This window comes from Nerophis ophidion, linkage group LG01 (assembly GCF_033978795.1).
Source record: "Nerophis ophidion isolate RoL-2023_Sa linkage group LG01, RoL_Noph_v1.0, whole genome shotgun sequence".
NCBI classification, from domain to species: Eukaryota; Metazoa; Chordata; class Actinopteri; order Syngnathiformes; family Syngnathidae; genus Nerophis; species Nerophis ophidion.
In genome coordinates this window covers 34,903,438-34,926,911 of record NC_084611.1, presented here as the reverse complement: position 1 = coordinate 34,926,911, position 23,474 = coordinate 34,903,438, and the positions used below count along the sequence as shown (strand labels likewise).

The following is a 23,474-nucleotide window of genomic DNA, read 5'->3' as shown; positions in this document are numbered from 1 at the left end:
ATCAATAGAAAGCAACAAATATTAAGGTGTCTAAAGTTCTTTGGCAGTTGAGTAGTGACAGTAGTATGAACAAAGGTAATGGAACAGTATGACTTCTTCATACTCTTGTTTTTACATTATTTACAATCATTGAATGAAGAGTATTGTAGTCTGGTAATTACAGTGGTAAGTAACGTGTTTTTTACATTATTTACTGTTATTCTCAGGTCGCCAAAGTAGACCTGTTCATAAACGTTCAATAAAGGACGGAGAACCAAGTGTAGCTTTCACTGTTAAAATCCAATGTTGACTTGATGCCGGCAATGCGAACCAGGCTACTGCTTGCATTGTACAGTGACTAAATGGACGTCTTAAAACTTTATACCAGGACTCCCACTCCAAGAAAGGCACCTAAAAACATATTACTGCATTTTGACTAAACTTCTATAATAGCACCCTTCAATGCCCTTCTGTCAAATAAAAAATGTTAAAATTGCACTTGTTTGCAGTGAGAACAACTTCCTGTGTTTTGCTAGTTGCCGTCTTTATGTTTAGTTTTACTCGAATTCCACAGCTTTGTACTCATCAGTGTTGTTTCATTTCACCAGTATATCACTCTTTATTACATTAATGTTGTTATTTTCCCAACTCCATTCCCTTCTCCTCACCGTGGCCTTTGTGTTGACTGTTGCCATGGTAGCCGTCCTCCACTCTGCTCCTCACTTTTTCCACTCCCTCCCTCCCTCCCCGCGCCTCTGATATCTCTCAACTCCTATCATAATCATCAGGTGGTCTGCAGTGCATTTTGCTAACCTGTCAAATATCTAATTACCAGGACATGGGCTGGTAATTTAAGATGGCTACACTGGCATTAGTTCATAGTGATAATCGCATTATAATCTTAAACAGCGCTTAGCGACATTCTGTTTTTTGATTAAAGCGACCGGTGTGATGTTATAAGATTGTTATCAGTGTTATTAAGAGGTTTTTCTATACAACACATGATGCATTATTTTGAGTAGAAAATAGATGCATTTTAGCAGTTACTGGACTACACTTTGCTTTTAATTTAATATATATGTAATAATTCATTTAATTAATGTTTAAAATATGAAATAAATATTGTGACAGACTTTCATCGTCCAGGTTCCATGGACCACCAACGATAGACATTACGTCGAGCAGTTTGTGGCTTTTGTTTTATTTTTCAATAAAACCTTTCAGCTTTTGCTTTTCAGCCGGCCGCGTCTACTTCTTCCTCCGGCTCTCTTTCGCTTCCGCGCTCGCTCCACATCCGCTTCTCTCTGGCTTCGTCTCTGGTCCTCGCCTCCCTCTTCTACGTTTCTGGCTCTCGCCCTTTTACAGAGTGCGCGAAGATTATTTAATTGTGCCCAGCTGGGCGCTCCGCGCACCTGATCACGATTGCGTCCACGCCTCCTCCTCGTCATCTTGGGCCGTGCCCTCCCTTGCTGCCGGAATGCTGGCCCCGCCTCTCCACAAATATATATATAGTTTACAAATAATACTTATTTAAATATAATAATTTTAATCCATTAATGTCTTCTTTTGCCAAAATGTAATGATTGTTCTCCATGTTTTGTATGCAGGATGTAAATTATTGCTGTTTTGCAAGCAATTTCATTTTGAATGCTAGTAACTATTACAAGCGTGCGTGTGTGTATGTATGTATGTATGTACGTGTGTGTGTGTGTGTGTGTGCGTGCCTGCGTGCGTGCGTGTGTCTGTGTAAAAATATATCCAGCTGTCTCAAATGGATTAAGTTGGGGGGGGATAGAGTGGGCTTGTTGGTCCAGTTATGTCCTGTGATGCTTGTCAACACCTTGCTAATCCACACTTGAATTTACACAAAGGGGGAACCTCTTGACCCAGTGGCACAAAATATAATCTCTCCCTACAGGAAAGTAGACAACACAAACTGTTATTATGACAGTTTAAGGAACTGCTTTTTTTTTTGGTGGCCGTTACAGATTATTATTGTCTGTATGCTCTTTGCACCTCTGTTTGCTCTTCTTAACAAGCATCTGAGCGCCACAATGTGGCTGATATGCATAATGAAACGTGTTCACTGAAATATTCAATTTACTACAGTATCATTAAATATAATATGCATTAGTAATTTAATTCCTCTTGGAAAAATATGATTGTTATTCGTTGTTGAATAGAATAGAACAGGGGTCACCAACGCAGTGCCCGCGGGCACCAGGTAGCCCGTAAGGACCAGATGAGTCGCCCGCTGGCCTGTTCTAAAAATAGCTCAAATAGCAGCACTTACTGTACCATTGAGCTGCCTCTTTTTTTTAATTTTATTTATTTACTAGCAAGCTGGTCTCGCTTTGCTCGCCATTTTTAATTCCAAGAGAGACAAACCTCAAATAGAATTTGAAAATCCAAGAAAATATTTTAAAGACTTGGTCTTCACTTGTTTAAATAAATTAATTTATTTTTTTCTTCTTTGCTTCTTATAACTTTCAGAAAGACAATTTTAGAGAAAAAATACAACCTTAAAAATGATTTTAGGATTTCTAAACACATATACCTTTTTAACTTTTAAATTCCTTCCTCTTTATTGACCATTTAAATCAATGTTCAAGTAAATTTATTTTTTTATTCTGAAAAATAATAAATACATTTTAATTTAATTCTTCATTTTAGCTTCTGTTTTTTTGACGAAGAATATTTGTGAAATATTTCTTCAAACTTATTATGATTAAAATTCAAAACATTTATTCTGGCAAATCTAGAAAATCTTTCAAATCAACTTTAAATCTTAATTCAAAGTCTTGAATTTCTTTTAAAATATTTGTTCTGGAACATCTAGAAGAAATAACGATTTGTCTTTGTTAGAGATAAAGCTTGGTCCAATTTGTTATATATTCTAACAAAATGCAGATTGGATTTTAGCCTATTTAAAACATGTCATCAAAATGTTAAAATTAATCTTAATCAGGAAAAATTACTAATGTTGACCCATAATTTTTTTTTTTTTAATTTTTTCAAAAAGCTTCAAATTAGATAGTTTTTGTCTTCTATTTTCTGGTTGAATTTTGTATTTTAAAGAGTCCAAATTGAAGATAAACTATGTTTCTGTATTTAATTTTCATTTTTCTCCTGTTTTCTCCACTTTTAAACCGTTCAATTAAGTGTTTTTTTTCATCATTTATTCTCTACAAAAAAACCTTCCTTAAAAGGAAAAACAAATGTACACAAAATGACAGACAGAAATACCCATTTCTCTCTCTCTCTCTATATATATATATATATATATATATAGTTATATATATATATATAGTTATTAAAGGTAAATTGAGCAAATTGGCTATTTCTGGCAATTTATTTAAGTGTGTATCAAACTGATAGCCCTTCACATTAATCAGTACCCAAGAAGTAGCTCTTGGTTTCAAAAAGGTTGGTGACCCCTGGAATAGAATATATCTTCATTGTCATTGTACATTGCGAACACATAAACACAGAAGAACATAGATAAATGGATTGTCATGATCCGTGATATGGATCATGTTTTGTTTAGTTATGTTCTGTTAGTTTTGGACTCCCTTAATTCCTGTTTTGTGCACTTTCGGTGTTTGTTTTGGTTACCATGGGTGTTAATTGGATCTCACCTGCTGTTGAGCACTAATCAGAGGTATTTATTCACGTTGTTTGCCACAGTCGGTGTGGCTTCATTGTTTGCGGTATGCAATTGTCACGTTGGTGTATTCTGATTCTGATTCCTGTTCTTAGTTGTTGCCTTAGCTTCCCGTGTGATCGGCACGTTTTTCTGTTGTTTGTTTCTATCTTTTTGGTACGTGTTTTATTTATAATTAATAAATCATCTCCTACCTCACGCTGTCGTCCGGAGCTGTCCGTACTGCATTCCGGGAGAACAAACCTCGACCCGACCCCCCACATATGACAAAATGGCGAGCAACGTGAATAAATAGCTCTGATTAGTACTCAACAGCAGGTGAACGTGCCGAGCACTAATCAGAGGCAGGTGAAACCAATTAAAACCCATGGTGACCAAAACAAACACCCAAAGTGCACAAAACTGTCAAGACTTGGACTTGGGCGTGGATTTTTTTCCCAAGGTGCAAAGCGAATGGAGTGGACACGGCGCGAAGGTAATGACATCTTTTACTTTAACTCTAACTACAAAAAAGGAAGCAAACAAAAGGCGCGCACAATGGCGGAGAACAAACTTGACTAATGAAACAAAACTTGCACAAAGGCAGAAGAGGTAACATGGCATGACATGAGTAGAGGAGATAGTGATAGATGGTGTTGTTGACAAGAAGAACAACAGAAACAGACCGGCTTAAATACCATTGACACAATCGGTGAAAACAGGTGTGCGAGTGCAAAACGTGAGACAGGTGCGTGACATGAGGACAGGTGAAAACTAATGGGTAGTCATGGTAACAAAACAAACAAGGAAGTGCAAAAACAGATACTGAGTGTCCAAAAAACAAAACAGGATCACACAGACATGACAAAAACAGGAACTAAGGGAGTCCAAAACTAACAGAACATAACTAAACAAAACATGATCCGGATCGCGGATCATGATAAAAATACATAAAATACATAAAAATACCAAGCACACAGCTCACATACAAAGTCATTATTGTCTTGTGTTCAGCGAAACTATTACATTTATTATTATTATTATTACATAATGCATTTGGTTTCTATTGTTTTAATGAATTACAACTCATCTTAGTTAAATACTGGGACTTATGACGTGTGTCCCCCACCAGGCATTGTGGCTATGCAGGACTCGGCGGCGTTGCCCCCCATCAAACCGTCAACCGCTCCTGCAGAATCCGAACAACTGCAAAGCATCGACGGAGACAACTCTGCGTCAGACCTGCCGCCTCCCCATGTTGCCATGGAGACCTGCAATATCCGACCGCAGACGCCCAAAGTGGGAAGTGAAACGGAGGAAGATGATGAGGCCTCTGGGGCGCTAACCATCTCTGAGCTGGTTTACAGGTATGTATGCAAAATGTCAACTTGGTTGTTATAGGTTTCTTGTTCCACTACTCGGCAGATTAGCCGTGAAATACTCTTCCATATCAGTAGGTGGCATCAGGTAGCTAATTGCTTTGTAGATGTCGCAAACAGCGGGAGGCAACATGGAGGTAAAACGGTATCTAATGCTTAGACCAAAAATAAACAAAAGGTGAGTGCCTCTAAGAAAAGGCATTGAAGCTTAGGGAAGGCTATGCAGAACGAAACTAAAACTGAACTGGCTGCAAAAGTAAACAAAACTAGAATGCTGGACGACAGCAAAGACTTACTGTGGAGCAAAGACGGCGTCCACAACATGACATCACATGAAAATCAACAATGTCCCCACAAAGAAGGATAAAAATAACGGAAATATTCTTGATTGTTAAAGCAAAGTAGATGCGGGAAATATCGCTCAAAGGAAGACATGAAACTGCAACAGGAAATAAAATTTCAAAAAGAGAAAAAAACAAAACAAAATTGGAGCACAAGACAAGAACTAAAAGACTACACACAAAAAAACTCAAATTAAGTCAGGGCGCGATGTGACAGGTAGTGACAGTACATCTACTTTGAGACAAGAGCTATAGTGATGCATGCTTGGTTATGCTTTAAAGTCATATCCAACATTTGCGACAATGACTTTCTACCATCAACTGAGCTTCGTTTTTTAATGATTTCGGTTGGTTGTGTGCCTCTGAATTTATTCAACACAAAAACTGTGCGTTGGCTCAAAAAAGGTTGAAAAACACAGATTTATAGCATCCATCCATCCATCTTCTTCCGCTTATCCAAGGTCGGGTCGCGGGGGCAACAGCCTAAGCAGGGAAACCCAGACTTCCCTCTCCCCAGCCACTTCGTCTAGAGCAGTGATTTAGAGCAGTGGTTCTCAAATGGGGGTACTTGAAGGTATGCCAAAAGGGGTACAAGAGATTTTTTTTAAATATTCTAAAAATAGCAACAATTTAAAAATCCTTTACAAATATATTTATTGGATAATACTTCAACAAAATATGAATGTAAGTTCATAAACTGTGAAATGAAATGCAACAATGCAATATTCAGTGTTGACAGCTAGATTCTTTTGTGGACATGTTCCATAAATATTGATGTTAAAGATTTCTTTTTTTGTGAAGAAATGTTTGGAATTAAGTTCATGAATCCAGATGGATCTCTATTACAATCCCCAAAGAGGGCACTCTAAGTTGATGATTACTTCCATGTGTAGAAATCTTTATTTATAATTGAATCACCGCCATCAGTGTGAATGTGTGTGTGAATGGGCGAATGTGGAAATACTGTCAAAGCGCTTTGGACTCCTTAAAAAGGGGTATAAAAGCGCTATACGAGTACAACCCATTTACCATTTACCACTTGTTTATTTTTCAACAAGTTTTTCGTTGTTTTTATATCTTTTTTTCCAAATAGTTCAAGAAAGACCACTACAAATTAGCAATATTTTGCATTTTAATAAATCAGAAACTGATGACATAGTGCTGTATTTTACTTCTTTATCTATTTTTTTCAACCAAAAAGGCTTTGCTCTGATTAGGGGGTACTTGAATTAAAAAAAATGTTCACAGGGGGTACATCACAAAAAAAAGACACCCACTGATCTACATCACAGCAGCTCAGACGAGGCACCAAACAGTGTGGGCGAGAAGCGTTTGTTACCGACGCGGAAGGAGACTTTCACAACAAAGTATTTCACTGTTTGTTGCATTTTTGTTGCGTTTTCACTTGATATTTTGTCAATATTCAGTGTTTTACCCTTCATAGAAAAAATGTAAAATTGCATTATGTTTTTTAAGGCGGTCTGTCATAACGTTTTTAGCATTCAATCAGACATTATTGTCAGGTTTTGTATTAGTCTTCCTAAAAATAGATATACCGGCCCCCAGACACATTTTTTTGTTATTTTTATATCTTTTTTCCCAAATAGTTCAAGAAAGACCACTACAAATGAGCAATATTTTTGCACTGTTATACAATTTAATATTTCAGAAACTGATGACATTACAGTAGTGCTGTATTTTGCTTCTTTATCTCTTTTTTTCAACCAAAAATGCTTTGCTCTGATTAGGGGGTACTTGGATTAAAAAAATGTTCACAGGGGTAGGTATATCACTGAAAAAAGGTTGAGAACCACTGATTTAGAGGACGATGTTAGTTAAAAAACGTATTCGGGTGTTACCATTTAGTAGTCAATTGTATGGACTATGTACTGAACTGTGCAATCTACTAATAAAAGTATCAATCAATCAATCAAACATGTATTTGTCTGTCGCCATGTCCTCTCCAGCCCGTGTGCCAGCATGTTGCCCACCCCAGTGGACGACAACCAAGGAGGCGTCGACCTCCTCTTCTCCTCCTCGGTCCAGGGCCCTGCCAGGCTGCTGAGGGAGCTCCATGACGACCCTGACATCCAAGCCCAGCTGGAGGCGGAGTGGGCGCGCGACCGCGCCTACGAGCGCACCCGACTGGCCGCGAGGAGCGGCGGCTTTCACGGCGTCCTGGGCGGCGGCCTTCGCTTGCTGTCATCCAACGAGAGGCTCAACTCTTGCGTGCTGAGCGTCGCTCGCTTCGTGGCCGTGCTCATGGGCGTCCTCGTGGTCACCGTGCCCACCTTGCTGCTGCTGCTGGAGTCCGACCTGGACGTGTCTTTCCTGCACGAGATCAGGCAGACACCAGAGTTCGAGCAGTTCCACTACGAGTATTACTGCCCTCTTCGCCGTTGGATCGTGTGCAAGGTCAGTATGGCCATGGAGAACCTGTGGTGGTCCGACTGAGGCGGTGAGGTGAGGACCGCTCGACTGGGAGGCAAATAGAGGGAGGTGTCACTTCAGGGAAAAACAGACACCCAAAAATCTGTCATTAAAGGTCTTAACTAGGCTTGTATTATCATACCAGAGCGAGGCAAGAAGCATTTTTATCTCTTAGGTAACGTTTAATAGATGTCTGTGGCAAGGTCCCCTGCAAAGAAAAATGACAAAAGGACTAAGAAAAAAAAAAAAAGAAAAACACTCGTCTCCATGCTGACAAGGTAATGCGAATACTTAAAAAAAAATTCTTACAAACACGTTCCGTTTGGCCCTCGTCTTCAGAGAGCAGCGCCTGATTGGTCCCCGAGCATGTCAATCAGCGCAGAGTGGGTGGGAGTAGCGATCGACGATTCCATCGTCGCTGAATGACTACCACACTCCTAAATTGACTCAATACTGTATAAACACAAAAGACACATTGGTGTAAGCAATGCCAGTTCTTTTTAAGGTTTTGTACATTTTTACGCGACAGCTCTTTCAGGAATTTTTTCAGTCAAATGATCGACTTTGATCTTATTTTGAAAAAAAAAAAAATGAATTTAGGGTTTATAAAAGACAACAAAGAAAATTACCCAAATGGGACAAATGTCAGCTATTTTTTAATGCCTGGGTACAGCACAAATCTTTTACACGCACTGGCAGATGTTTTAACTCCCTCACGGACCGCGTGGCGTCGTTTGGGGGGGGGGGGGGGGAGACACAAAGGGGGACTTGATTTTGTTTGTTTGTTTGTCGCGAAAAAATGTTTGTGTTTTGGTCCAGTTGTCTGATATGTTCATGTTGAAGTGCCGAAGAAAGAATGTCGGATCTGGATGTTGGAAAATGGCGTCAGGTAGGGTTTTCCTAAAATCTCAAGGGAGTGTTTGTAGGTAGGATAAGAGATCGAATGTAGAGATTATGTCACACAGAAATGCCGCAGAATTGGAGCATCAGAGCCCTGACAAAATATCTCAAATTTATTCAACTTACACAGAACCCTGCGAGGTAAAACTTTATATGACTAACGGTGTATGCCAGGGGTCCCCAAACTACGGCCAGCGAACTGGATCTTGCCCGCCAGCGTCTAAAATCCGGCCCACCGGAAGTCCCCAGTTTAAAAAAAAAAAATGTGTGTGTTTTTTTGTTTCATTATACATTTTTTTAATCAGTGCTTTCTAATCCATTTTCTACCGCTTGTTACTCTGGGTGTCTCCGAGCCGCTCAGGACTATATATATCATAGGTATGTATATGTGTATATGTATATATATGTATGTATGTGTATATAGATATATATGGGGATATAAATATATGTGTGTATAAAAATATGCGTTAATACATATATATATAAACAGTACAGGCTAAAAGTTTGGACACACCTTCTCATTCAATGCGTTTTCTTTATTTTCATGACTATTTACATTGTAGATTGGGCTCACGGTGGAAGAGGGGTTAGTGCGTCTGCCTCACAATACGAAGGTCCTGAGTAGTCTGGGGTTCAATCCCGGGCTAGGGATCTCTCTGTGTGGAGTTTGCTTGTCCTTCCCATGAATGCGTTGGTTCCCTCCGGGTAGTCCGGCTTCCTCCCACTTCCAAAGAAATGCACCTGGGGATAGGTTGATTGGCAACACTAAATTGGCCCTAGTGTGTGAATGTGAGTGTGAATGTTGTCTGTCTATCTGTGTTGGCCCTGTGATGAGGTGGAAACTTGTCCAGTGTGTACATCGCCTTCCGCCCGATTGTAGCTGAGATAGGCACCAGCGCCCCCCACGACCCCAAAGGGAATAAGCGGCAGAAAATGGATGGAATGTCACAGAAGGCATCAAAACTATGAATAAATACATGTGGTGTTAAGTACTTTTAAAACAAAGGTGAAATAAGTGAGAACATGTTTTATATTCTAGTTTATTCAAAATAGCCACCCTTTGCTCTGATTACTACTTTGCGCACTCTTGGCATTCTCTCGATGAGCTTCAAGAATACCTGTGACGTGAAAACCATGTATGCGTTCACTGTGCCTCGGCTCTGAACAAATAACAATGTGTTTCACAAGATATCTCCAAACATAACATTCTTGAACTTTTATTCAAAGCAGGGCCCCGAACAATGATGTGGATTATAAAATGCAGTATCTTCCTGCAGAACATTTGTGAAATTTTTTTTCATAACAGGTTCTAAATAGTTAACAATAACTTTCATTCAAACATGGCAACTGTCAAGATCTCTCTTTCTCCTACCATTCGCACACTTATGGCCTTCGTGATAATAGCGCAACAAAATAATTATGCATGAAAGATGGTTTAAACTCTATTTGTTGTTGATTAATGTTCTTATTATAATTACAGTAAACGTGTTTAGGTCAGTGATATTCATTGCACGACTCGCCAAGCGTTATTGTGTAGTTCGCTTAGCAGTTTTTGAACATTAACTTACAATGTTGTTTTGGTATGTGGAGGTCCCACATTGGGCCCTCAAAAGAATAAATAATCCCCTGCAATGACGCGTATTACCAGGAGGGATTTAACGATTGACAAGCAATCTAATTGGAGACCAAACAGCCAATCAAAGCGTACATTTGTCTCTGATTGGTTGCCTTTTTTGGCACAAATATAAGGCTGTGTGCCCACCTGAGCGAGCACAAAGCAGAAACCTGAACAAGCGCAGAGAAAAAAGATGTAAATGCAGAGGCTGAGAGAGAGGGCGCCAGAGAGCACAGCTCATGACAGCAGTATTATTAATTATAGCACGATAATATGGATGTATCGGGAGAAATTTGGGTGAATGGTTGCCCCGGGAGTCTCTCGGAAAAATCGGGAGAGTTGACAAGTATGGAGTAGAGGAGTGTTATGTGTGTGTATATATGTAAATAAATGAACAATGAAATTCAAGTATTTCTTTTATTTATATATATATATATATATATATATATATATATATATATATATATATATATATATATAAATATATAATAAAAAACATATAAATATATATAGGTAGAAGTATTTATTTTATATATATATATATATATATATACATACATACACAAACACCGTATTTTTCAGACTATAAGTCGCAGTTTTTTTCACAGTTTGGCCGGGGGTGCGACATATACTCCGGAGCGACTTATTTGTGAAATGATTTATACATTACCGTAAAATATCAAATAATATTATTTATCTCATTCGCGGAAGAGACAAAGAAAATGTCAGCAATCATCACACACGGGTCAGCAATCGTCACATACACGTCAATCAATAAGAATTCGGCGGGGGAGGGTCATGGCAGAAGTGTATTGTGGGTCATAGAATGCTAACTGCTATATGCTACTGCCGTAGCTATTAAAATAGATCATTTCATCATTGGCGGTAACTTATATATGTTATAGTAATTTGAATGACTCTTACCATAATATGTTACGTTAACACACCAGGCACCTTCTCAGTTGGTTATTTATGCGTCATATAACGTACACTTATTCAGCCTGTTGTTCACTATTATTTTTTTAATTTTAAATTGCCTTTCAAATGTCTATTCTTGGTGTTGGATTTTATCAAATAAATTTCCCCCAAAAGTGCGACTTATATATGTTTTTTCCTTCTTTATTGTGCATTTTCAGCCGGTGCGACGTATACTCCGGAGCGATTTATAATCCGAAAAATACCGTGTATATATATAAGAAATACTTGAATTTCAGTGAATTATATCCATAAAAATACTCCTCCCCACTTAACCCCGCCCCGCCCACCCTGATCCCACCCACCTCCAAATCTCCTGAATTCCCCGGGTTCAAAATTGGCAAGTATGCTCTACTCATTGTTGTATTTGAAAGTACAATGCTTTGCAGCCAGCAGCACAGCCTCTGAAGGTGCATAGGTGTATGGGCAGTGTAATATTCTGCGTTGGAGTCCATAACCGGGTGATGGAAATTACGTCTCTTTACTTCATACTTCAGAACCGACTCCCACACTTGCCGTCAGGGTACGCAATACAACGAAAACCAGGCCTGGGCAATCATTTTTGACACGGGGGCCACATTTAGAGAGAAAAATGGGTCTGGTGCCTCGTCTGAGCTGCTGTGATGTAGATCAGTGGTTCTCAACCTTTTTTTTAGAGATGTGCCCCCTGTGAACATTTTTTTTGATTCAATTACCCCTTAATCAGAAAAAAGCATTTTTCGGTTAAAAAAAATAGATAAAGAAGTAAAATACAGCACTATGTCATCAGTTTGTGATTTATTAAATTGTATAACAAATATTGCTCACTTGTAGTGGTCTTTCTTGAACTATTTGGAAAAAAAGATACAAAATCAACAAAAAATTGGTGGAAAAATAAACAAGTGATTTAATTATAAATAAAGATTTCTACACGTAGAAGTAATCATCAACTTAAAGTGCCCTCTTTGGGGATTGTAATAGAGATCCATCTGGATTCATCAACTTTATTCTAAACATTTCTTCACAAAAAAAGAAATATTTAATATAAATATTTATGGAACATGTCCACAAAACATCTAGCTGTCAACACTGAATATTGCATTGTTGCATTTCTTTTCACAGTTTATGAACTTACATTCATATTTTGTTGAAGTATTATTCAATAAATATATTTATAAAGGATTTTTGAATTGTTGCTATTTTTTAGAATATTTAAAAAATTCTCACCTACCCCTTGGCATACCTTCAAGTACCCCCACTTGAGAACCACTGCTCTATTACAGGCACCATCTGTGACATTTATTTTGCCGGAAAGGGGTGAGTTTAGGGACGTGACGACAGGCTGTCCTTACTCAGGTCCCTGGAGGGGGCGTGGCTTAAGTCCGGCTGGAAATCGGGAGAAATTCGGGAGAATTGTTGATTGATTTTCGGGAGACACACTGAAATTCGGGAGTCTCCCGGGAAAATTCGGGAAGGGTTGGCAAGTATGACCTTTATGTAGCGACGAAGCATTTATCAACACACGCACTGAAACCAACAGAAGGGCCGAATCACTATCACATCATCATAACAACATAAGTGTCATGATCCGCTGCTTGGATCATGTCATATTCAGGTTTTGGTTCCGTTTTGTATCTCATCTTGCTAGTATTTGACTTCCTTAGTTCCTGGTGGCTCTTCTTGTTATGTTCTGTTGTCATAGTTACGTATTAGTGTCACCTGCCTCTGTTTTTTACGCGCACCTGCTTTGTAATTACGCCTCTTATTTAAGCCTGCCTTTTCCGTTACTCCTCCTTGCATCCTAGTTTATGTTCTGTGCAACAGGTGACGACGCTGTTTCCCGATTGTGGTAAAAAACTATTTATTGCACTTGCTAGCTTTCGCGCTATGCTTCTTTTGTTTGTTCCCTAGCTCACATGCTAGCCCTTTTAGTTCTTCTAGCTCCCATGCTAGTTCTGTTCGTTTTTGCCTTTAGTGCCTTGTACAAGTGTTTCTGTTCTTAGTCTGTTTTGTTAGTCTAAATAAATCATCATTTCCTACCTTCACGCTGTGTCCAAATACGACTGCATCCCTAAGACAACGAACCCGCACCACGGTGCCAGAAAACCTTCACATTAGGATGCGAGGATGAGTAACGGAAAAGGCAGGCTTAAATAAGGGGAGTAATTTCAAAGCAGGTGCGCGTGAAAAACAAGAGGCAGGTGACATTAACACGTAACTATGACAACAGAACAAAACAGGAAGTGCCACCAGGAACTAAGGAAGTCAAATACCAGCAAGATGAGATACAAAACGGAACCAAAACCCGAATATGACATGATCCAAGTAGCGGATCATGACAATAAGAATGGGCGGCCATTTTCTTTTAGTCCATCTTTAAATGATCTTATTCTCTTCTCAATGTTCCGTAAGTTTTTTTTTCCGTGTGCTCAACCTGCATGTTATGCCCGCATTTTTTTTGTAAATAGTGTTGATAGATGTGGCAAAAAGACAAAAAAAAAAGGGTAAAATAATGTTGCGTCGCTTTGTGTGTCCTGTTCTGTCTTTGCTTGTACGCTTGGTTGTCTTCTTTTAAAAAAATGCATGTTTTGTTTTGACAAAGCAGTGACTTCACCTCATGGAAGAAAATGATAAATTATCTAACAGGTGGGTAGGTACACATTTTTTTAGGCGTTTTTTACCGGAATGTAAAAAAACAAAAAACAAGTTACAATTATTGTATTGAAATGCTGAGTTAGCATGCTAGCAAAGCATGCTAACAAAGCATGCTAACAAAGCATGCTAACGTGTTAGAGAGCCGGTGCCACGTTCCGGTTCGTTGTCTCATTTAAAAAGGCATTTGAACGTAGAAATTGAATAGGAATTATTTGCCTCTGGAGGTTAGCTTGAGGATGAAAGAAGTCGGATGTGAATAAGCAGCTTTGCTGGCGGCATTACATCAATTTCTTGTAGCTTAGCCATACGCTAACGCTCTCATCTTCAGCTGAAGTCTTTTTTTCTAGCAACAGAAATAGTTCCAAAGACAATTGTCGATGTGAAATTTCATGTAGCATCTATTATATTTATTCCAAAAAATAATATTGAAGTGTGTGATCAGAACTATCTACAAACCCCGTTTCCATATGAGTTCGGAAATTGTGTTAGATGTAAATATAAACAGAATGCAATGATTTGCAAATAATTTTCAACCCATATTCATTTGAATATGCTACAAAGACAACATATTTGATGTTCAAACTGATAAACATTTTATTTTTTTGCAAATAATCATTAACTTAAGAATTTGATGCCAGCAACACGAGACAAAGAAGTTGGGAAAGGTGGCAATAAATACTGGTAAGTTGAGGAATACTCATCAAACACTTATTTGGAACATCCCACAGGTGTGGAGGCTAATTGGGAACAGGTGGGTGCCATGATTGGGTATAAAAACAGCTTCCCAAAAAAGGCTCAGTCTTTCACAAGAAAGGATGGGGCGAGGTACACTCCTTTGGGGACGGCGTGGCGAAGTTGGGAGAGTGGCCGTGCCAGAAATCTGAGGCTTACTGGTTCAATCCCCACCTTCTACCATCGTAGTCACGTCTGTTGTTTCCCTGGGCAAGGCACTTCACCCTTGCTCCTGATGGGTCCTGGTTAGCGCTTTGCATGACAGCTCCCGCCATCAGTGTGTGAATGTATGTTTGAATGGGTGAATGTGGAAATACTGTCAAAGCGCTTTGGGCTCCTTAAAAAGGGTAGAAAAGCGCTATACAAGTACAACCATTTACCATTTTACCATTTTGTCCACAACTGTGTGAGCAAATAGTCAAACAGTTTTAAGAACAACGTTTCTCAAAGTGCAATGCAAGAAATTTAGGGATTTCAATATCTATGGTCCATAATATCATCAAAAGGTTCAGAGAATCTGGAGAAATCACTCCACGTAAGCGGCATGGCCGGAAACCAACATTGAATGACCGTGACCTTCGATCCTTCAGATGGCAGTGTATCAAAAACGGACATCAATCTCTAAAAGATATCACCTCAGGAACACTTCAGAAAACCACTGTCACTAAATACAGTTTGTCGCTACATCTGTAAGTGCAAGTTAAAGCTCTACTATGTAAAGCGAAAGCCATTTATCAACAACATCCAGAAACGCCGCCGGCTTCTCTGCCCCGATATTATCTAAGATGGACTGATGCAAAGTGGAAAAGTGTTCTGTGGTCTGACGAGTCTGCATTTCAAATTGTTTTTGGAAATATTTGACATCGTGTCATTAGGACCAAAGGGGAAGCGAACCATCCAGACTGTTATCGACGCAAATTTCAAAAGCCAGCATCTGTGATGGTATGGGGGTGCATTAGTGCCCAAGGCATGGGTAGTTTACATCTCTGTGAAGGCACCATTAATGCAGAGAGGTACATACAGGTTTTGGAAAAACATATGCTGCCATCTAAGTGCCGTCTTTGTCAATAAGCCCCTGCTTATTTCAGCAAGACAATGCCAAGCCACATTCAGCACGTGTTACAACAGCGTGGCTTCATAAAAAAAGAGTGCGGGTACTTTCCTGGCCCACCTGCAGTCCAGACCTGTTTCCCATCGAAAATGTGTGGCGCATTATGAAGCGTAAAATACCCCGGACTGTTGAACGACTGAAGCTCTACATAAAACAAGAGTGTGAAAGAATTCCACTTTCAAGACTTCAACAATTAATTTCCTCAGTTCCCAAATGTTTTTTTGAGTGTTGTTAAAAGAAAAGGTGATGTAACACAGTGGTGAACATGCCCTTTCCCAACTACTTTGGCACGTGTTGCAGCCATGAAATTCTAAGTTAATTATTATTTGCAAAAAAAATTAAGTTTATGAGTTTGAACATTAAATATCTTGACTTTGTAGTGCATGCAATTGAATATGGGTTGAAAATTATTTGCAAATCATTGTATTCCGTTTATATTTACATCTAACACAATTTCCCAACTCATACGGAAACGGGGTTTGTACTTTAAAATGTTTACTTCATCACATGACTAGCAGCCATACGTTAAAACACAAAAAAATATGTTTATACTAGTCAAAGATCTCCTATTTAACAGAAACACTTCGCTATTTTTAAGGATCTGCTGCAAAAGCTCCAGTCAGAGATCCTCTGGATGCCAAGAGGGCCTTAAGAATAGATCTTTGACTGGTGTCAACATATTGTTTGTCTATTAATTTAAGATGCATTGATAAAATTTAAATGTTTCCCTAGGTACTTTTTAATGAAGACTTACTGCAAAAAAAAAAAATAAAAGAACAGTGTTCAAAGATCCTCAGCTCGCCGCTGTTTTTAGGACACACTGCAAAAACGGCAGTCACATAGCTTCTAGACCAGTGGTTCTCAAACTTTTTTCACCAAGTACCACCTCAGAAAACACTTGACCCCCATAATGACCAACATTATAATTACAGTACAGTAGTAGGCCTAAGTATTCATTAGGAACAGGTTTTATCTAAGAAGTGTGTTTAATATTTTTAGCCACTGTAACATAACACTCAAAATAATCTTACTTCTCTCATCGTATGAAATACAACTTACTTCACCAATTATTATTTATTTTTATTGCGATTATTTATGGAGTATATTGTGAATAAATTGAGAACAGGAAGTGAGCAAAAGTTTTAGCAACTGTTACGTAAAAGAAAAAGGGGTAGGATTAAATGAGCTCTGCTTCTTCCTACTCTTTTCGAACATATTGGAAAGAGAGACTGGAAATTGTGATGTGTCATGTTGTATGCTTGCATGTTCCCAAGAAACTCAAACTCAAACACAGTTTGAACAGTAGATAGATAGTTTGAGAATCACTTTTCTAGGTGTCAAAGTGGTCTCCCGTTTTTCCGAATCTGCTCTTATGTAACGTTCCGCGCTAAAATCACGCGTATGGTCGGTCCTGGGCGAGATTTTTGAATATCACTGATGTCGGATTTGTGCATCAAACGATTGAAGATCTCAGGTCTGTGCGTTGGGTGTGATTATGCAGTATTGTTTATTTTATAAATATGAGGCGTGAGCATGTACAGACAGTTACAGTAGCAGACTCCCTTGCACTTTGTTCTTTTTGACAACAGATTTTAGTGATTTGTCAAGATGTTAAAATCTGGGAGATTTGATTTCTTTGGCCCTCACCGCCCTCTGGGACAACCAAGCCTTATGAACTTTTGTGACGTGAAACACTTGAATGTTTGTATGTCATTTCAACAAAAGAAAAAAAAGATTCAAATGATGTATTATGTTTTGTATGTTGATACTGCCACAATAAAAGTCCCTAACGAACCAGAGAGCACAGGCTGAGTCATTCTTAATGAAGACGGTGCATTTTATCATAATACGCAAAACATTTGAATATCGTGCAAAGCTTTGTTTTTTTCACCAATTAAATACTAATAATAACAGTATCAAAGGTCAAACTAACATACTGTATGACATCAGCTCATAACATCCATCCGAAAAATTTGAATCAATTAATCAATGAGTATTTATATAGCCCTAAATCACAAGTGTCTCAAAGGGCTGCACAAACCACAACACAAACCACAACAACCTCGGTCGAGCCCACATAAGGGCAAGGAAAACTCACACCCAGTGGGACGTCAGTGACAATGATGACTATGAGAAACTTTGGAGAGGACCGCATATGTGCCCCCCCCCCCTCCTCTAGGGGAACCGAAAGCAATGGATGTCGAGCGGGTCTAACATGATACTGTGAAAGTTCAATCCATACTGGATCCAACACAACCGTGAGAGTCCAATCCAAAGTGGATCCAACACAGTTGAGAGAGTTCCGTCCACAGTGGAGCCAGCAGGAAACCATCTCAAGCGGAGGCAGATCAGCAGCGCAGAGATGTTCCAGCCGATACACAGGCGAGCGGTCCATCCTGGGTCCCGACTCTGGACGAGCGGTCCATCCTGGGTCCCGACTCTGGACGAGCGGTCCATCCTGGGTCCCGACTCAGGACAGCCAGCACCTCATCCATGGCCACCGGACCGGACCCCCTACAGTGGGACAGAGGAGAAAAAGAAAAGAAACGGCAGATCAACTGGTCTAAAAAGGGAGTCTATTTAAAGGCTAGAGTATACAAATGAGTTTTAAGGTGAGACTTAAATGATTCTACTGAGGTAGCATCTCGAACTGTTACCGGGAGGGCATTCCAGAATACTGGAGCCCGAACGGAAAACGCTCTATAGCCCGCAGACTTTTTTTGGGCTCTGGGAATCACTAATAAGCCAGAGTCCTTTGAATGCAGATTTCTTGCCGGGACATATGGTACAATACAATCGGCAAGATAGGATGGAGCTAGACCGCGTAGTATTTTATACGTAAGTAGTAAAACCTTAAAGTCACATCTTAAGTGCACAGGAAGCCAGTGCAGGTGAGCCAGTACAGGCGTAATGTGATCAAACTTTCTTGTTCTTGTCAAAAGTCTAGCAGCCGCATTTTGTACCAACTGTAATCTTTTAATGCTAGACATGGGGAGACCCGAAAATAATACGTTACAGTAGTCGAGGCGAGATGTAACAAACGCATGGATAATGATCTCAGCGTCTTTAGTGGACAGAATGGAGCGAATTTTGGCGATAATACGGAGATGAAAGAAGGCCGTTTTAGGAACGCTTTTAATGTGTGCCTCAAAGGAGAGAGTTGGGTCGAAGATAATACCCAGATTCTTTACCGAGTCGCCTTGTTTAACTGTTTGGTTGTCAAATGTTAAAGTTGTATTATTAAATAGAGCTAAATGTCTAGCAGGACCGATAATCAGCATTTGCGTTTTTTTGGCGTTGAGTTGCAAAAAGTTAGCGGACATCCATTGTTTAATTTCATTAAGACACGCCTCCAGCTGACTACAATCCGGCGTGTTGGTCAGCTTTAGGGGCATGTAGAGTTGGGTGTCATCAGCATAACAGTGAAAGCTAACACCGTATTTGCGTATGATGTCACGTAGCGGCAGCATGTAGATGCTGAAGAGTGCAGGGCCAAGGACCGAACCCTGGGGAACTCCACACGTTACCTTAACGTAGTCCCAGATCACATTGTTCTTTTTGCGTGACATTTAAAAATGTTAGAAATGCACGGTGCCACTTTTCATCCTTAACGTGGCGTCGTTTGTAAACTGGAATTATATGACTGTTTTATTGATTTCACCCCTCTACATTATCTTTTTACACTTGCATGACAATTAGGAATGATAAATGGCACGTTTTTTAAAGTCCAGTTATTATATTGTTTTTACATCTTGACAGCTTTCACAGCATGACAGTTGTGTTAGATTTCAGATGTTACTGTGCAATTGTGTGAAGTAGCAACAGATTTCTATTTTCATTATTACCATGTGCAAAATCCCTCGCTATTACCTGACCACTTTTATGTTAGCTACCTCTCTTTGTTTATAATGTATATTTTCTGCTGGATCTACTCTTTATTTTACGCTGCCTTTTTATTTTTATTTTATTTTGCTGCTGCTGTTACTTATGCTGTAATTCCATCCATCCATTTTCTACCGCTTATTCCCTTTTGGGGTCGCGGGGGGCGCTGGCGCCTATCTCAGTTACAATGGGGCGGAAGGTGGCGTACACCCTGGACAAGTCGCCACATGCTGTAATTGTACATGGTAATTAGGATTTTTTATATCTTGTATATATTATAGAAACATATAAAATAATATATCAGTATATCTTATATACTGTATATATAATATGTAAATATATACACTATATTGCCAAAAGTATTTGGCCACCAGCCTTGAGTCACATTTGAACTTGAAGTGCCATCCCATGGAATTGTCCAAAATGTTTTGGTATCCTGGAGCATTCAAAGTTCCTTTCACTTTGAACTAATAGGGGCCAAGCCCAACTCCTGAAAAACCAACTCCACACCATAATTCCTCCTCCACCAAATTTCACACTCTGCGCATTGCAGTCCGAAATGTAGCGTTCTCCTGGAAACCTCCAAACCCAGACTGGTCCATCAAATTGCCAGATAGAAAAGTGTAATCCATCACTCCAGAGAGGGCATCTCCACTGCATCCAACACTTTGAATTGGACTTGGTGATGTATGGCTTAGCTGCAGCTGCTCAGCCATGGAAATCCATTCGATGAAGCTCTCTGTATCCTGTACGTGGGCTAATTGGAAGGTCACATGAAGTTTGTAGCTCTGTAGCAACTGACTGTGCAGAAAGTCTTCGCACTATGCGCTTCAGCATCCGCTGACCCTTCTCTGTCAGTTTAGCGGGCCTACCATTTGGTGGCTGACTTGCTGTTGTTCCCAAACTCTTCACTTTTCTTATAATAAAGTGGACTTTGGAATATTTTGGAGCGAGGAAATGTCACGCCTGGATTTGTTGCACAGGTGGCATCCTATGACAGCTCCACGCTGCAAATCACTGAGAGCGGCTCATTCTTTTTTTTACAAATGTTTGTAGAAACAGTCTCCATGCCTAAGTGCTTGATTTTATACACCTGATTCTCATCATTTGGATGGGTGGCCAAATACTTTGGACAATATAGTGTACCGGTATATGTTATATCTTATATTGCTACTATGATACATTTTTTGTCTACTTAATACCTACATTATCCTTTGAAACTGAGCTACATGTATTGTGTGGAGCAATTTCCCTTGTGGATCAATAAAGTTTGTAAATAAAGTCGACAACCCAAATTGTTTAAAGAGCCATATTGGACCAAAAATACAAAAACAAATTTGTCTGGAGCCGCAAAAAATTAAAAGCCATATTACATACAGATAGTGTGTCATGAGATAAAAATTGAATTAAGAGGACTTAACGGAAACTAAATGAACTCAAATATAGCTACAAATGAGGCATAATGATGCAATATGTACATATAGCTAGACTAAACCGCATGTTAGCATCGATTAGCTTGCAGTCACGCACTGACCAAATATGTCTGATTAGCACTCCACACAAGTCAATAACATCAACAAAACTCACCTTTGTGTATTCATGCACAACGTTAAAAGTTTGGTGGACAAAATGAGACAAAAAAAAGAAGTGGCATAAATCACGTCTTAGAAAGTCGGAGAAAGTTATACATGTAAACAAACTACGGTGAGTTCAAGGACCGCCAAAATTAGTAGGACAAAATGGCGCTCGCCTAATACTCGAATCAGTGAAGTATGTTTAATATAAACAGTGTGCCTTATGACAATTATGGAGGTTTGTCCTCTTACAGAAACCAAATTAAAACAAAAGATATGTTTTTTCCCCCTCATCATTTCCATTTTTCATATATTTTTGAAAAAGCTCCAGAAAGCCACTAGGGCGGCGCTAAAGAGCCACATGCGGCTCCAGAGCCGCGGGTTGCCGACCCCTGGTTCAAGTCCAAGCTTGGGGAAATACTAATGAATGCTTTGTCTCTCTCTAGTGGACAGCAGATGCAAAACTACAGTTTGTGACGTTTCTTCAGTGACGCTATGGTAAAAATCAAAAGCAGTTTCACCAAAAAAATGTCATTAGAAATGATGAAACATAGCATTCTCATGTTTTTGAAAGCAACACTGTATTGTATCGAAGTCTTTCAATTACATTGTGCACTCACTATAATATTTGCAAAATAGAGTGTCCATATGTGAATGTACAGTGTAGAAGTGGGCATCGAACCCACTCAAAGTGGACACACCAGAGGATATGTGGACACACACTTTCCATGCAAGAGACAGGTCAGCAAACTCTCATCTCATATCCCCCCCCCCAAAAAAACAACAACATTTGAAATCAGAAATAATTATTTTCCTGCAAAGTCATCATCATCCAGCTGCATGAGTATTAACTATCTTCTTCACAGCACAGAGCGATCTCGTGTTTCCTCCATAATTCATTTCACACTCTGGTCAGGCCACCACTGCACCGCCGGTCATGAGATGCTAACAACCTCTTCTTTTTTAGAAATCTCCAACATCAAGTTTGCGGGTGCCGTCAGAAAAAAAAAAGTCATGTTTTGGGCCACGGTCACGTTGTGGCCCGGAACACAAACTGTGGCCCTGGCAGAGGTCTAAGCTCCACGGAGTGTTTTTTTTTCCCAACACTAGACAGGTGTGGGATACACTTAATTGCACTTAGGTGTAGCCATGTGGTGTGTTCTCATGATGTAAGCTCCCCTCCCTGGACAAACAACAGTGTTGCAAGATAATCCAGAGCTGAGGCAACACACAAACTGTAAGCACTGTACATGCCAACATGGCAGGGGGCTCCAACCAGGAGCTTGGTTTTGAGTAGTATTTGCTTAAACTTAAGTATTTAATTACTTTTCAACTCAGACAATATGCTTCTATTTACTGATAAATGATCATAAAGTAGCATAAAGACCATGGCCACACTATTGGAGTGGAGATCTGCTTTCTAATTAAAGTACAATTTATATTTTGCCAGTCATTCAACACACAATTATTGTTGGCAAAGTAGCTCTAATAGTGATAAACAAAAAAACTACATGCAGATGAAAAACATTTTTATACAAAATAGGAATGTGGATACTAACTACTGTAGAAGTACTCAAAAAATAGGCTCGATATACAATACAGGCCAAAAGTTTGGACACACCTTCTCATTCAATGCGTTTTCTTTATTTTCATGACTACTTTTACATTATAGATTGTCACTAAAGGCATCAAAACTATGAATGAACACATGTGGAGTTATGTACTAAACAAAAAGAGGTGAAATGACTAAAAAACATGTTTTATTACTTTTTCGCACACTCTTAGCATTCTCTCGATGAGCTTCAAGAATTAGTCATCTGGAAGAGTTTTCACTTCCCAGGTGTGTTTTAAGCTCATCGGGAGAATGCCAAGCAAGTGCGAAGCAGTAATCAGAACAAACGGTGTCTATTTTGAAGAAACTAGAATATAAAACATGTTTTCAGTTATTTCACCTTTTTTTGTGAAGTACATAAAGGCCCTGCGATGAGGTGGCGACTTGTCCAGGGTGTACCCCGCCTTCCGCCCGATTGTAGCTGAGATAGGCGCCAGCGCCCCCCGCGACCCCGGAAGGGAATAAGCGGTAGAAAATGGATGGATGGATGGATAACTCCACATGTGTTCATTCATAGTTTTGATGCCTTCAGGGACAATCTACAATATAAATAGTCATGAAAATGAAGATAACCCATTGAATGAGAAGGTGCGTCCAAATGTTTGGCCTGTAGTAATATATATATATATATATATATATATATATATATATATATATATTAAGGGTC

The 23,474-nt window shown here is 39.3% G+C and overlaps 1 protein-coding gene across 1 annotated transcript in view; it reads left to right on the top strand.

The window, feature by feature from the left end:
- The window catches only part of frmd3 (FERM domain containing 3), a 163,537-nt gene extending 155,161 nt beyond the window's left edge, over positions 1-8,376 (top strand). Inside the window, exons 14-15 of the mRNA XM_061901376.1 lie at positions 4,755-4,989; positions 7,310-8,376. Coding sequence (XP_061757360.1) covers positions 4,755-4,989; positions 7,310-7,796 — 722 coding nt within the window. The 3' untranslated portion in view covers positions 7,797-8,376. The remainder of the gene's footprint in view (positions 1-4,754; positions 4,990-7,309) is intronic.
- Positions 8,377-23,474: the final 15,098 nt, after the last annotated feature.